Source organism: Eptatretus burgeri, chromosome 7 (assembly GCF_056783735.1).
Source record: "Eptatretus burgeri isolate ZD-2024b chromosome 7, Ebu_testis_v1, whole genome shotgun sequence".
NCBI classification, from domain to species: domain Eukaryota; kingdom Metazoa; phylum Chordata; class Myxini; order Myxiniformes; family Myxinidae; genus Eptatretus; species Eptatretus burgeri.
This window is the reverse complement of record NC_140967.1, coordinates 53,311,829-53,327,686: the sequence shown is the minus strand read 5'-3', so window position 1 is coordinate 53,327,686 and position 15,858 is coordinate 53,311,829. Positions and strand designations below refer to the sequence as shown.

Here is a 15,858-nt window from a genome sequence, read left to right as displayed (position 1 = left end):
GAAGGTTAGCTTTTCACCCGTTGTTTGTCTGTTTGTGTGCAGGATATCTCAAAAAGTTGTGGATGGATTAGGACGAAACTTGGTGGACATGTTGGGTGTGTGACAAGGAAGAAGTGATTCAGTTTTGGTGAAGATCTGAATCCAGATCTGGATCTAATAATTTTTTAAGTGATTCTTCACCATTGCGAGATCGGCCTAAACCAATATATAGCACGATATCTCAAAAAGTTGTGGATGGATTTAGACGAAACTTGCTGGACAAGTTGTGTGTCTGACGTGGACAAATTGATTCGATTTTGGTGAAGATCCCTATCCAGATGTGGTTCCAAGAATTATTTAATTTTCAAAGTCATTCTTCACCATTGAGAGATCAGGCCAAAAAACGATATGTAGCATGATGTTTCAAAAATTTATTGGGTCCAATATGTTCTCTCTCGCCTTTTATTTCCCTTTCTTTTTCCCTTCCAACCTTTATTTCTCTTTCTTTTTCCCTTCTAACCTTTATTTCTCTTCCTATTTCCCTTCTAACCTTTATTTCTCTTTTATTTCCCTCTCGCCTTTTATTTCTCTTTCTTTTTCCCTTCTAACCTTTATTTCTCTTTCTTTTTCCCTTCTAACCTTTATTTCTCTTTTATTTCCCTCTTGCCTTTTATTTCTCTTTCTATTTCCCTTCTAACCTTTATTTCTCTTTCTTTTTCCCTTCTAACCTTTATTTCTCTTTTATTTCCCTCTCGCCTTTTATTTCTCTTTCTATTTCCCTTCTAACCTTTATTTCTCTTTCTTTTTCCCTTCTAACCTTTATTTCTCTTTCTTTTTCCCTTCTAACCTTTATTTCTCTTTTATTTCCCTCTCGCCTTTTATTTCTCTTTCTTTATTTCCCATTCTAACCTTTATTTCTCTTTCTTTTTCCCTTCTAACCTTCATTTCTCTTTCGTTTTCCCTTCTAATCTTCATTTCTCTTTCTTTTTCCCTTCTAATCTTCATTTCTCTTTCTTTTTCCCTTCTAACCTTCATTTTTCTTTCTTTTTCCCTTCTACTCTTCATTTCTCTTTCTTTTTCCCTTCTAATCTTCATTTCTCTTTCTTTTTCCCTTCTAACCTTCATTTCTCTTTCTTTTTCCCTTCTAACCTTCATTTCTCTTTCTTTTTCCCTTCTAATCTTCATTTCTCTTTCTTTTCCCCTTCTAATCTTCATTTCTCTTTCTTTTCCCCTTCTAATCTTCATTTCTCTTTCTTTTCCCCTTCTAACCTTCATTTCTCTTTTTTTTTTCCCTTCTAACCTTCATTTCTCTTTCTTTTTCCCTTCTCACCTTCGTTTCTCTTTCTTTTTCCCTTCTCACCTTTCTTTCTCTTTCCTTTTTCTTTATTACCTTTCTGTATTTTCATTGTTTTATTTTTCAGTTTTATAAAAAACCTGGTCACCCCTTTATCAAGAGAATCATATACAAGATACATATTATCGTGACAAATGTCTTGCTTGGTGCCTTTTTCACTTCCTGCATGAAGCTGTTTAACATATTTATGAACCAATGAAACTTTATATTTTATTCAGTTTCATATCCCATCTAACTCATTGTTATGAAGGCTCAGCTGTTTAAAACTTTTGAAAACTATCTTTCTGTAACCTCTACCCAGGAACGTTGAGGATAGCCGGAGTGGCTTTCTGGGGAACGTTTTCCAGAGAAGGAAGTGAAAACTCTTCAACATTAGCAAGATTGTTGAAGAATTTTCAGCATTCCTGTGGAAGAGTGGGTCTTTGCAACATCATCCTCGTATTCCAATCTGAAGAGGTGGTGGAAACAAATTGCCTTGGCCAACTATAAAGGGCATTACAGTGAAGTGTGATGGTGCAAATTTTCATGACTTTGGATCCAGGGCTCTTGCGGTACACATTAAGGAGCAGGGGTAATGGTCATCCCTATCTCTTCCATGGAACGGTGTGTTTCAACTGGACCAGGTATTGGCAACATGAAGAGGAGTCCACAAGAAGCCTTGGTACTTTTGCTGTCCTTCCAACTTTTGCTTGTTTGCTGTTAAAATATTTGGCTTGAGCAGATTATTTTTGTTACATGCCTCCCCTGTGACCCTTTCTGGGTACAGACTGCGTAGCTGTTGGTGTGAAGAAACAAATTGACATTCTGTTTTCACACCAATTACCAATCAAGTCCATCCATGCACCATGCTTTTGGCAATGATGCATAACATGTTATCTCAAACACTTTGTCCCACATCTTAATCGACTGAGAATGTCTGTATTGTTTGTTGTTGTTGTTGCCTTGTGTGTATTTTATGTATTACAAGGCCATATTTTATTTTTGCCACAACTATCACCAAGGAAATCATTGGAGATGTTCCACCCATCCATAGGGACCATACTCTCCACAGAGCGTCAGTGCTGCCGAAGCAGTCTCCTGGGCTATTGGGCACAATCCTGGATGAGTCGCCACTCTGACGCAGGACACTCAAATGGCTCAATCATCCCAGGAAGCTGGTACTCATTTTGCCGACCTCAGGAGGATGACAGGCAGAGTCAACCCCACCTGGTATTAATTCAACAGCTGAGCAGGATTTGAACTCTGGACCCTAGGATCCCAATCCCGCCACCATAACCATTAAGCCAACACCAGGCATAATAGAGATGTTGCACTATTTTTACCGACTTTTCATTTAACCCATACAAATCCCATGACTGATTCCAAGATTTAATTTAAACCATGTTGATGTGTTCGACATCAACATGGTTTATTGTATGCATGCATGACAAAAAAAAAAGTATTCAAGACATCAAAATTATGGGATTCACTGATGTGCATACATGGCATTAAAGCATTATATTCTGGAATAAAGCTCGTGCCGTAGGATTATTGAGATGTTTGGTCCCAAGTCTTTAATACAACAGGAAGCTCAGGTTTGAATCTTGGTTCATTGTCTTACAAAAAGAGTCACTGTGCATTTTATCCCTGTGTTTACTTATCTTCCTTATTCTTTGATACAGGTGAGTGGGCCTTTTATTTTTTAAATGAATTGTTTTATATACATGTACATTTATGGGACAATGTATTCATCATTTGCAGCATGCTGTATTGTATTTATTCATATTGTTGCTGCTGAAAAACAATAAAACTATATTTCAAGGTCAGAATAAGTTTTGTGTTGAATTTCCATTAGCTTGATATTTTATTTTAAAGGTAACATTTGGTGGAAGGAAATGTAATGGGATTTGTTCCAGTCAGTCACTTTAACATAATGGGCAGAAATGATGGCAGGATGTTGGGACTACCTGTACGAAGGCTGCTTTGAACTCGTTTTATGGTTTGAGATAAGCATGAGTGGGGGTGGGAAAATTTTCCTTTCTCATTTTCTTTTAATGGATTATTTTATATCCATTCTTCCCAATGGTCCATACGACCCGGTTAAACTCCTTCCTTAAGAAAGGGAAAGAGCAATCGTCGGTTTTGTAATAACAACAGAAGTCGTCATTGATGTAGGAATAACTTAGGGTGCAGATGGTGAAACCACCTGTTGGTGGTGAGAGCGTTGTACAGTGAATGTGTTGGGAAGACAGATTGTATCTCGAGGAAAAAGAAAAATCCAATTTGTTTTGGGATATATCTGCTCCAGGATTCGAATGCTATTTATTTTCAGATTGCAGCAAATGCATCTCAAGGTTGATGGTTCAGTGATCACTATTGCCGGTTTGTTTTTGATTCGATCATTGCTCTTTCCCAGTTGGTTTTTGAGGATTTCTCAACTGGTCACTTTCATTCCATGAGCTCAATGGACTTCCTTTAATTTATTTTTTTCCTCATATATTTTGCATCATGATCTACATTTGTTTTAATGATCATGATCTACATCATGAGCTATGTCTTTCAAGTTCATTTTTAAAAATTTTATTTTAAGAAAGTACAAGTTACCACTGGGAAAGCAATGGGAAACCCTCCAGTATAACCCCTGTCAATAAACTGCTTCTGCAGCACCGACTCTGTACCAGAGTACGTTATATCAGAATCAGAATAAGTTGCCCAGGATAAGTTTAGCGCTTGAATATGCTTATTAAAGGAAAGAGTGAGACGTAGTTTGACTTGTACTGTTTGGTATTCCCTTGTGAGCACATGGGTCATGATAGGACTCCAGGTGTTGTACTGTAGACTACATTTATCTGTCCATTGTGAATGCAAATAGCCTGATAAAAGTATATGAAAGTAAAATACTCGTAATGTCTTTTTAAATATATGTATATATATATATATATATATATATATATATATATATATATATATATATATATATTCTACAAGCTCCTCCATAAGCCTTAAGTCACTGCTATGATGAAACAATGCAAATAAGCAATCGTTTACCAAAATGACTCTATATTAAAACTGTGCATCTGCCGTTCGCCCTCGATATATGGTGAGTGCAGCAGGGGAGGATCTTGAAGCAAATTGTATTCAGTGCTAGGGGCGGCACGGGTTGCGTGTAGCAGAATAAAAATCGCGCCGAGTTGCAGAGCAGCGAGATGGTACCAAGATAGAGTAAACTACAAGGAAATAAAACCACAAGGTGCTTCTTAGACATCATCCCCATATCAAACGGTGACAGAACGCCGAGTGATGGATGACAAGGACGTGCTTTTCGTGAACTGGAGCCACCTGCCCCTGGCTTGCACCCAGGAGGTCGATGGGACCGTGATCACAGTTAGCGCGCTTTTTGGCCTCATTTTCCTCCTCGGCATTTGTGGGAACTCGCTCGTGCTGGCCGTGCTATTACAACGCAAGCCACAACGACTCCACCGCAGCACCACCAACACTTTCATCCTAAACCTGAGCATCGCCGACCTTCTCTTCCTTTTTCTTTGTGTGCCCTTCCAAGCAACAATCTACAGCCTTCCGAGTTGGATCTTCGGCGCTTTTCTTTGCAAATGTGTCCACTATCTATTCACAGTATGCATGCTCGTCAGCATATTCACGCTCGTGACCATGTCCATTGAGCGCTACATTGCAGTGGTCCTCTCACATCGCTCCTTGTTGCTGCGCACACCTCGGAATGCGCAGATCGCTGTGATCATTACATGGTTGCTCTCAATGGTTATAGCTGCTCCACTGGCGTGCTATCAGAACCTCGTGAGTGGAAAACCCTACGGACAACCCAATTGTTCTTTCTGCTGGGAGATTTGGCCCCTGTGGGAACCTTCGCCGCGCCGTGCATACAAGACTTGCGTCTTCGTGCTGGGCTACTTGTTGCCTCTGATACTCATCTGCTGCTGCTACACCTGCGTGAGGCACTGCATCGCTCAACACACAAATCACACCATATATCCGTGACCCAAGTTTGACACCCACACCATCCTCACCCCCACGACCCAAACCCCACGCCTTCCACCCCTTCACCCCATCCACAGGCTCTCTTGGTGTGGAGGATGCCATTGGGCAATAGCATATTTCAGGATTTTTCCTCATTTAACCAAAAAACCTGTTGCTCATGCTGCATGTTTATTTAACGCATTATATTGGACTACATCTATAGTCTCAACTAATGTGTTGTGAAGTCAATATCAAATTAATGGTACTGTGAAGCTGACTTTAAAGTTGCTCTTAATTTTTCTATTACGTCTCTCATGTGCTTTGCTTTGTTTAGGTGCTGTCTCATCTGTACCGAAAAGTGCGTAATACATCCAGGAAATCTGAACGTTCTCGGAGAAAGGTAGGGTGAAGATCTCCTGACCCCCAACCCCAACCCCACAAACTCTCTACGACCTTATTTACTACCCTGCTTACTTTGTCAGAATAAATTCTATTTCTTCCCTCCTTCTCCATTTCTATTGGGCAATATTAAAACAAATGTAGATCTTTACATCAATGGCTCAGCATTTTAGGTTCTTTTTGTTGTAAAATAAAATCTTATATATCAGTATTATAAGTACGTTTTACAATGAGAAAGATTGGGTATTACGGATTGACTAGCAGCGTTTCGTGCTCTATTCTACATATTTTCACTGTGACATTCCATAATTGGCAGTTATCAAGTTCCCATCTAACCTTTTTTCCCCATACAAAATCTAAGCTTTTGGAAGAACAAGGTGATGGGAGGGTAGAACGGCATTATAATGACAGCGGAGCAAGTGCGGAAACAGGCTGATGTAACATGCAATTGAATAAACAAACAGGAAAAGAGGATAGTGAAGAGGGAAAGATAGTAACCTGCAAGTAAGAGGAGATGGTTAGTAGAGGTAAATATCGTGCATATGGATGGAGGATTAAACAAGAATTGTGGTGTCTTTCCAATTTAAAGCTCTGAACGGAAGAGAGGGATTGCAACGACCCTGGAAAGTGGTTTACAAGCAGAAAAGAGTAATAATGGAGTGGAAGTGAACAGTAACCCTGGATTTTGGAAGGAATTTTTATTTTGAAGTAGCTTGAGTGGCATTCACTTGAATGCACACCATACACCGTGAAAAACATGAAGCTATGCCATATTTCGCACAATTTCATGAAGACATGGCAGAGGAATCTGAGGAATGAAACGGTAAAAGTTTTTTGGTGTCGCTCAGCAATAGGTTGAAGCACAAACAAACCTCTTCTATTACTGCAGACAGGTTTGGGGCTTTGCAACCCTGGACCACCCCTCTGTTCTGGACATCATTTCCCAGCCATTCTATATAATCATGTGCACCTCATTTACTCAAATCTATTCGAACTGCTCACCTCCACTCCTTTATTTATTATCTGTGGAATGATCTCCTTGAGTTCATCGATTCTTGCTTTTCCCTCCAGTCCTTTAAATTGGAAACCCAAAGTTGTCTTTGGTGTCTCGTATGTAAATTTGTGACATGAGCGATAAATTAGTGGATGGGATAATTCCCAGAGATTTGGGGTACGAGCAGAGTACCCGCCCAATGGGCGATCTTATTCCAAGCATGCAACACGTTCTTCTGGGGCATACCTTTATTTGGGCAGTGTGTAGACAACTGTCACCTCTGTGTCGGCAAAAAACTGGGTTACGTGCATGAAGCGAAAACATACGTACTGCTTATAATTCAAAACACCTCACGACACTGGAAAATATGGAGACAGGAAAACTGCACTGTAAATGTTGGAGACTTGTAATACCCTCCCCCACCTGCAGGCGGTGCTACACAAAGCATTTACATGGAGTCCTCCCCCTCCCCCCTCCCCCCCCCCACACCTCCTTCCAAGACTACCAGCAAAGATAAAAAACACCCCTATATATTAATTGGCATCATCCTGATACTATGTAACAATTATAGATGTAATCTGCGCAGAACTGTAGGAGGAGTAGCATGACAAACCAACACCAGCCTGTGAATTATAGGAAGGATGAAAGTATGACTTGTAATACTCCCCCTCCCCCACCCCCTCCCAAGGCCCTGGGGCACGTGTTCAGTGGGGGAGGCCCCGGGGCAATTTCCCTGGTTGTCCTTGCTTAAATCTGGCCCTGCTTGAGAGACACCTCTTGGTGCAGGAGCCCCGTCGGAGAGGACACTATCAACATGGACCCTAAACTGCCTGGTGGTTAGGAATGCAGTCAGCTACTCCTTGACGTTTTGTGTGATTTGGTAGCTTGGAAATTTCTTGAGAAGGCAGTGGTTGACTGTCAGCCTTTGCTGTATAGACATTAGCAAAGCCTTCAACTCAGAGGCCCCCTCATCCAGCATTCAGGTTATGTCCTCCACAGTGGTAAAGCAGTTGGTGAGGCAGGATCTCCCTTTGATGAAGCCGTGCTGAGAATTGCAAAAAAGGGAGGAGTTTATCAGGTAGCCGCCGCCGGTGATAGCCTGGTAGCCGATTTCACGAGTCTCTCAATGACCTTGCACATTGCACGCGTTAGGCTTATGGGGTGGTAATTTGTGACTGCATCTGTATAGGTCCTTTCTTGTGCATCGGTACGATGACTGAGTCCCATTTGTCTTCCTGAACAGTTCCACTATTTAATGTTTCGTTGAAAAGGGTAGCTCAAGGGTAAGCCAGGACCTCGGCAAGTGTCTTTAGCAGTGCTGGTTGAATACCATCAGGTCGTGCAGACTTTGTGGCATCAAGGCATGACAGGCCAGAAGTGACCTGGAAATCCAGCATCAGCTGTCATCCGTATTGCAACTCAAATAGCGGGTCTTTGAGCTGGAGATAACGCTAATATACATTTTCGAAGAATATTCAGAAGACTGTCAATTTGGCAGGTGTCACTGTGATGCTGGACTCCGTATGAAAACAACAGGCATCGTGCCGGAGGGAGATGTTTGATCGGACATGCGCAAATAATCCATTTGTATTGTTCTTGACATTTACGAGTCATTCCTCATTCAGTGTTTTGCTGTCTCTGGTCAAGGCTTTAGCACAGTTTCGGATGTGCCTACTCTCCCAGCTGGATTCAGTGGGCAATTGCATGTGGGCATTGCCATTACCATTACCATTATCATTATCATTATCCTGTAGATTTCACACAAACAAGACCTAGCTGTCTTCCTTTAAATTCATGGAAAATGCAGCTTTATTATTTTTCTTAAAAAAAAAAAAAATCAAATCTACTGATATAATACACAATGTGCATTTGTGTATTTGTCTGTTCCCCTTCACAAGGCCGATTTGAGTAAGGTTTTAAAGGCTAATCTTTGAACACAACTGTTTGTTCACTATGTTCTATTTTTCAGGATAAAAAACAAACTCAAACATTTTTCATAAAAGAGTAATTGCGTCTCTTCTGTTGAAATTGTAGACGGTGACTAAGTATCGTATTTGTAGGATAATTCAACCTCTTGTACGATGTACGATCAATAATTGCAAATGTACGATAATTCTGGCAATTCCAAAAAAATAAAGTACTCGACCTTCAATTTTCAGTTTAAATTTCACAACATTTTTCTCAGTCTGCTGGGCAGATTATTGACCTTCTCCATCACACTTCACGCAGCTTTTTCACACAGGTGTAACATCACGTAAGCACGTGCACAGAAAACAACTAAGCAAAGCAATGCACACGTCACTTCTGAGTTCCAACTTCTGAGGATGTGGAGTCGTGGGCCGTGGACATGCACACATCAAGTTAGGGTTAGGGTTATGGCTGGATTTATTGCTTCGTCATTTAGGTATTGTTTTAAAAAAAACAAAAACATGACATCACAGTGTGCAGGTCAACGCAATGAGTTCAGAAAGTGATTGTATGTTGGTCTCCGACAAAATTTTTTTTTATGAATTGGAGCATAAATTAGGATAACAAGCTCAAATGAGCTAGGATCCTCATCCTCTTAATGACATCATAAAAACGAATATGACGTCATTGTGATGTATCAGGTTTGCGATAAATTATCTGTGCTAATGCCCGGCTTGATTCCCGCAAACAGAATTCAAACAGCTTGCCTAGTTTCAGAGATAATTTTTTTAGGCGATTTCCATTAGCAGAGATATTATGACATCAACTTTTTTTCTCGGAGGAATTTTCAAAATCGGAGATGGTTACTGTCTGCGTGTGGGTATTTTTACATATATATGCCAAGTTTCAAGACGTTTCGATGAAAACTGTAGGCTGTGAAACAAATTAAACAAAAAATGTCAAAAAATAGGAATAACGTCATAAAAATTGATATGACGTCATAGTGATGCATCATATGTGCGGTAATTCATCTCTGCTAATGCCCTGTTCGATTCCCGCAAACAGAATTCAAAAAGCTTGCCTAGTTTCGGATATTTTTTTTAGGCGATTTCCACTAGCGGAGATATTTTGACGTCATAACCTTTTTTTCTCAGAAGAATTTTCAAAATAGGAGATGGTTACTGTCTGCGCAGGGCATTTTTACATATATATGCCAAGTTTCAGGAAGTTTCGATGAAAACTGTAGGCTGTGAAAAAAAAAAAAGTCCATAAGAAGAAGATGAAGAACAACAACGTGAGTAAGACTTAGAGATCCTCCACAAGGATCTAAAAATCTATTGTTTTAAACATGATTTACTCATTAAATATGCCACCGAATCATCAACATATCGTCAGAATCTGTTTCCTCAACAAAAGGTAACCTAGAAATGTATTTTAAATTATTAATTTATCTTTTTAAATCATACTTTCAAGTATGTTGAGTTTCTCTGTATGAACTTCGCTGCATTATTTTTTTTGTGACATTTCAGTCAAGCACAACCGTCCACAATGTGATGTCACAGAGTGATGAAAGTTATCAAGTAACATCACATGTATCTCCTCTTTCCGAACATATAATTTTCCCCTTCAATATATGATGTAAGTATGTTTTGACCGTTTCATTCTAAGGTGGTGTGTAATATTGCACAACACGCTTCCATGTTTTTTTTTTTTTGTTTGTTTTTTTTTAAGGCTCTTTAGGTAGCTCACGTTATGTATAACTCTTATGCATTGATGTGTTCATAAGGGGAAAATCAGCACAGCAGAAGATGTGTGCAGTTGGTGGGAAGCCAGGAAATAATGGGAATTACTGTTTCTAGAATGACGCTATGAATCTACGATGGTCGACGGTTGCAAATTGAGATGTGTTGCTGTGCATTGTGGGTTAACGCCAGTTAAACATTTTTTTAATGTGGTTCGTGGGAATTTTGCAATCATTTATCTGAAAATACGATATTTACACTTTTCAAATCTGGCAACCCTGGCTGCACATGATGTGTAACACGTCCAGATTAAAACGAGTGTTCTTTTACGTCCAGAGGATGTGTAATAAATAAAGGAGATATAAGCACACCTGACGCTAGGCCAAGGCTTCAGACTTTGGCACGCTCACAAGGCTGTACTATCGAAATAAAACGTCTCAAAAGATAAAGAAAATAGGATCACATTTGTACACGTAGTGTTTTAAGATAATGCTTCTATGCTACGAAACATCACATCTCCCAGTCTTCTTGAATATTTTGAATAAAGTAAATCAACCCATCATTTTTGACGGGCTATTATACTAGTATTTTTTTTATGATCAGATATAGCCAGTCTCGGTTCTTGAAAATTGATTTTATTTTCCCTCGTACATCACCGGCTTCAATAATAAAACAATGAGCATCCTTGGCATCTTTCAAAACACGACTGAGGTCTAACATTTTCAGTTCTCAGAATTTATGTTTTTCGAAGCAATGTTGTTTTCAGAATTTCTCAGAACAATGTTTTCAGAATTTAAATTTCAAATAAGATTTTGTCATCATGCACCGTCCATCCGTCTGTCCAAATTCAATTTTGACTTCTCCGCCCAAACCGCTGGGCCAATGTGGCTGAAATTTGACAGCAACATTCCTCTCCTTGTTCCGGTCAGGCTCAATTGCAAAGCTCGTTCTGGTCAGGTGACTTTTAGTCTGTGAAAATGGCCGACTTTGTAAATTTCTTCAAAAATCCTCTTCTCCAGACCCACCAGTCAGAATGCTACCAAATTTGGGTTGCAACATTAGGACAGGGTCGTGATGTTAAAATTTGGAGGTCATGCTGATCACTTGACCGGAAGTGTGTCAAAATGGCAGACTTTATCAATTTTGGGAAAATCGCATAAATTCCTTCAACAATCTTCCTCTCCAGACCCACCAGTCAGGTTGCTACCAAATTTGGGTTCCAACATCGGGAAAGGGCCCAGATACGCTGCAGATCTGCTGGTCCTATTTTTCAATCCCATGGCTGATCTGTCCTTTCTTCTCCTGTCGAGCATTTCATTGTTTCTTCCATCAAGTATCAGTTTGTGATCTTCTCACTACCACTATAGTGACTCGACCTATACAATGTAATTCACTTTGCAAAAATTAATTCTGTGCAATATGCGCATGATGTACAAAACACAACTGATGGACATTGCCACATCTCAATCCACAAGTTTGTGTCATACACACTCAATTTCTGTCAAATGACTATCCTCACAGAGCCGTATACCTGATCCATCAAAAACTGGTTTACTTCTGCCCAAAAAATCAAAAAATCTGCCCACAAAAAAAAAAAATCCATAAAGTTCTGCCCAAACAGGAGCATTGTGATGTTAATGATGAAGCGCTCCCAAACACAAGTTGAATCCTCATTGGTACTACTGTTGCTCTCTTGAATTGAAGATGGATGATGAGGAGGGCTGGTAGGATAGCTTATCGTTATGCGCACTTGTCTCTTGGCTGTCTGGCCTGGGTTCAAACCTCGAATGAGCTATAAACTGTCATTATGGTGTTTCGCAGGACGATTCATCAATGTGTGTGCTGTCCCTCTCATGGATGTTAAAATGGGGTCCAGGCTTCCGTTATTAGTTGGTGGATGTTAAAGATCCCACGGTGTCCTTTGCAAAGATGAGGCGAGCCATCACTGACACACTGAACAAATTACAAATCTCTGCTTTAACCTGCAGGGGACACTGCTTGCTACCCACAGCCCAAGACCATAACATAACTGAAGGCTGGTTTTTATGTAGGCCTCAAAATGTTAACGTCGGCCAAACGGATGGTATCAAAGGCTTGAAATATCCAAGAATACTCAAAATAGTTTCTGATTAAATATCCCTCACTCATTAACAATAGAATATGACGAGAATTGACTTTATTGGTAACGCAAAGCAAAATATATTCACATGCACTGAAATTTTGGGGAGGCCTGTGGTGTGTTCCATAAGCAAGCAGTTTGCTTACCGCTTGTCAAGCGGGCTGCTTGATTGAAAGCGCTCAAGAAAGCACTCCAACGGAACGTAGCGTTCGGTTCTGCTTAACAACATGGCAGTCTTTTCGAACCTTTAATATTTTACGCTTTAGAACCCTTTAGAATTGCCCTTTCGAACTTTAGATTTTACCCTTTGGAACCCTTTAGAAATTAGGAATTACCCTTTAGAATTTGAGATTTACCCTTTTAAAACGCCTTATAATTACACTTTAGAATTGTCCTTTAGAACCCTTTAGATTACCCTTTTGAGTTTGGAACTTTATATTTCCCTTATTTATTTATTTATTTATTTATTTTTTAGAATTCTTTTAGACCGTTTTTAGAATTATCCTTTAGAACTTTAGAATTGCCCTTTAGAACACTAGATTTTTTAGAACACCTTTTGAACTTCCCCTTTAGAACCTTTTAGATTACCTTTTAGAACGTTAGAATTTACCATTAAGAACCCTTTCGAACCCTTCAGATTAACTTTTAGAACTTTAGAAATACCCTTTCGAACCTTTTTGATTACCTTTTAGACCTTTAGAATTTACCCTTGAGAACACTTTTGAACTTTAGAATTTAACCTTTAGAAACTTTTCTCCCAAGCAGTGCTTTTTGTGCAGAGGTTACACAGGTCCTTGCTATTATTTCCGACTATTTTCTTTAAAAAATGTGAGTTTAACAGGTGGCTGTGACGGGATTCTGTGACGTCGGTGATAGCATGATAGGGAAGTAGAAAGCGTTAAATATTCTGCTGTTTCGACTTGGGAATGCCTGTTTGCTTTTATGAACGAGGTGAGGGTTAGAGTAAAGCTGGGACAACTTAGGAAGAGGGGGGAGGGGGTTTGAAGACTTGATTGTGGGGAGGAGGTTGAGAAAAGTAGTAAGTGTGTGTGTGTGTGTGTGTGTGTGTGTGTGTGTGTGTGTGTGTGTGTGTGTGTGTGTGTGTGTGTGTGTGTGTGTGTGTATGTGTGTGTGTGTGTGTGTGTGTCACTGTAAGGGGATGACGCAATCACCCGACGGGTAATGTGATAGTAAATGTAAAATATTGGCGTTTTCTCTGGAACATCTTACATTTCAACTTTTCCATTAAGTTTCAAGGGACTTTTGAGTACAGAATATACACCTGGCTATTCAATCCACAGTTAATCAGTCATGTACAAAGATTACAATAAAGATATGATGGTGCAATGGACTTGTAACTGACAATGAAATTGCCGTTTTCATTTTCTTGCCTTTCACAGACCACACAGACTGTGTTGACAGTCGTCTCCGTGTTTTGCTTGTCCTGGCTACCCCACCACATCATCAGCCTCTGGGTGGAGTTTGGCTCATTCCCAATCACTCCAGCCTCTTTCTTCATGCGCATCGTCTCCCATTGCCTTGTGTATGGAAACTCGTGTATGAACCCGATAATTTATGCTTTTCTTTCTGAGAACTTCCGGTGTGCATTTCTTGATTTGTTCACTTGTGCAAAGCGTCCTTCCGACAAAAAGCTGAGCAAACCTCCACTTACCCCACACCAGGACAACTCTGCACACACCACCACAAGCCCTTGCTAGACTTGTCACTGGCTTATGTGAGGCTGTGCCTCTCAAATAATCTGTTGCCCTGTTCACCTTTATCGGGCTTTTCATCTTTCCGTCTCCATAGCTCACTGGCAGGGGTAACCGGCATTGCGCGGTGTGGTTCTAATCCTGTTGGCATTTTAAAGAAATCTTTTTTTTGTGGGGGCCGAAAACACTTCCCTACAACCACGAAGGAAAATTATCGGGGATCATTTAATAATATCTTTCACAGAGCAACAAAGGCTTAGCCTTTAGACACGACAGCGATTTAAAAACAAAACAAAACTTTTTTTTGCCTAAAACACTCCCTGGCACGCACTGATGATTTTATGAAGGTTTGATGAACATCGGTTTAGCCATCTCTGAGAAAAATGGCGACACACACACACACACACACACACACACACACACACACACACACACACACACACACACACACACACACACACACACACACACACACACACACACACACACACACACACACACACACACACACACACACACAAAGCTAGATTAAGTGATATTGTTAACGTGACTTTTTTATTTGCATTTACATCTGTGTTTACATCACCATGCTGTGGTGTCTTAATTAAATTTTTTTTTTTTTTGAAACGGTTAATGTATTCACATGTTGGTGACGGTGTGTGGTAGAAGCCTTTTTGCAAACATGGTCATGCTTACCTGTTTATGGCCTAATCTATTTTGTGATGTTAAATAGCCTTGATGATGTGGCCACCTGTTTTGCATGGCCACAAAGCAATACACTTTACAGTTTACATTGACCAACATTTTGTGACATTTGTTTCATTCATTTTTTTTATGCCTCCGCACCAAGGGTGCCGGAGGAATTGTTTCCGGGTTGCCCGTCCCGTCCCGTCCCGTCCGTCCGTATTTTCGTTTACGCGATAACTCAAGAAGCAAATTGTAGAATTTCATCAAACTTGGTACAAAGGTAAAGTAAGACAGGCCAATTAACTGATTATATTTTGGGCCAGATATGATAAAGGTCAAGGGTCAAATATGTCAATTCTCAAGTGTTTGTGCGGGAGAGCGGAGGCATACCCGTCGACTGCGTGCAGTCAAATTACTCTAGTTTTGCTTGTGATTTGTGAGGTTTTTAAGAGGGCAGTTTTGATTTCACTTGTGTCATATGCATAGAGGAAAGTGGAGGGTTTGATGATAAACAAGAAGATCTCGAGGAAGCTGGAAGAAAAAGTCTTGAGGTCGTGTGTAATACTGGCATACCTATATGGTCTGGAGATTGTGGCACTGACAGAACAGCAACAGCAGAGGCTGTATGTCTGTGAGAACAACTGGATCTGGAGAATTGCAGGAGTGAAGAGGGTGGACACAAGGAGGATGGGACGAACTGAGGGAGGAGATTGGTGTGCAGATGAGCCTGATAGGAAGATTGGTAAAGAGCTGGCTGAAATGGGGATGACTCCTGGTGCGGATGGGGGGAGATGGACTTCCGAAGAGAGCAGATGTGTTAAAATAGCGAGGCAAAGAAAAAGGGGTAGGCCTTGGTTGAGATGGAGGATTGTATTCAGAGCGATGTTAGAAAGGTGGAGGTGGGTGGAGAGTGGAGAGAGATGGCTGGTGATGGAGGAGTGTTGCGGACGAGGCAGAGCAGCAGCAGCAGCAGCAGCTCGGTACCAGTCGGCCTC

At 40.4% G+C, this 15,858-nt stretch overlaps 2 protein-coding genes across 5 annotated transcripts in view; both read left to right on the top strand.

Moving 5' to 3' along the window:
* LOC147023273 (RAB11-binding protein RELCH homolog) overlaps positions 1 to 3,144 on the top strand; it is a 149,244-nt gene extending 146,100 nt beyond the window's left edge. For 2 of the 3 annotated variants that reach the window (XM_085888504.1, XM_085888501.1), the window contains one exon: positions 1,635 to 3,144. In XM_085888504.1, coding sequence (XP_085744630.1) covers positions 1,635 to 1,643 — 9 coding nt within the window. In that variant the 3' untranslated portion in view covers positions 1,644 to 3,144. The remainder of the gene's footprint in view (positions 1 to 1,634) is intronic. The other variant, XR_015060117.1, reaches the window with a different exon arrangement.
* A 1,158-nt stretch (positions 3,145 to 4,302) lies between these two features.
* Positions 4,303 to 14,674, top strand: GALR1 (galanin receptor 1). Of its 2 annotated transcripts, XR_015060118.1 has the most exons (4): positions 4,303 to 5,275; positions 5,637 to 5,702; positions 7,384 to 7,531; positions 13,865 to 13,971. XR_015060118.1 is itself a non-coding variant. In XM_085888505.1 (3 exons), the coding sequence occupies exons 1-3, from the start codon at positions 4,613 to 4,615 to the stop codon at positions 14,180 to 14,182; spliced, it is 1,047 nt and encodes a 348-aa protein (XP_085744631.1). In that variant the 5' UTR covers positions 4,311 to 4,612; the 3' UTR covers positions 14,183 to 14,674. The 2 variants fall into 2 exon arrangements, 1 of the variants encoding a protein (XP_085744631.1); XM_085888505.1 differs by lacking the exon at positions 7,384 to 7,531 and having other exon boundaries at positions 4,311 to 5,275; positions 13,865 to 14,674.
* The last annotated feature ends 1,184 nt before the right edge of the window (positions 14,675 to 15,858 follow it).

What these genes read in the sequence shown, in the direction of transcription:
- GALR1 (XM_085888505.1), top strand. Translation starts at nt 4,613, where the DNA reads ATGGATGACAAGGACGTGCTTTTCGTGAACTGGAGCCACCTGCCCCTG. An exon ending in TCTGCTGCTGCTACACCTGC is followed by an intron (nt 5,276 to 5,636) that starts GTGAGGCACTGC and finishes TGCTTTGTTTAG; the next exon opens with GTGCTGTCTCATCTGTACCG. An exon ending in CTGAACGTTCTCGGAGAAAG is followed by an intron (nt 5,703 to 13,864) that starts GTAGGGTGAAGA and finishes TGCCTTTCACAG; the next exon opens with ACCACACAGACTGTGTTGAC.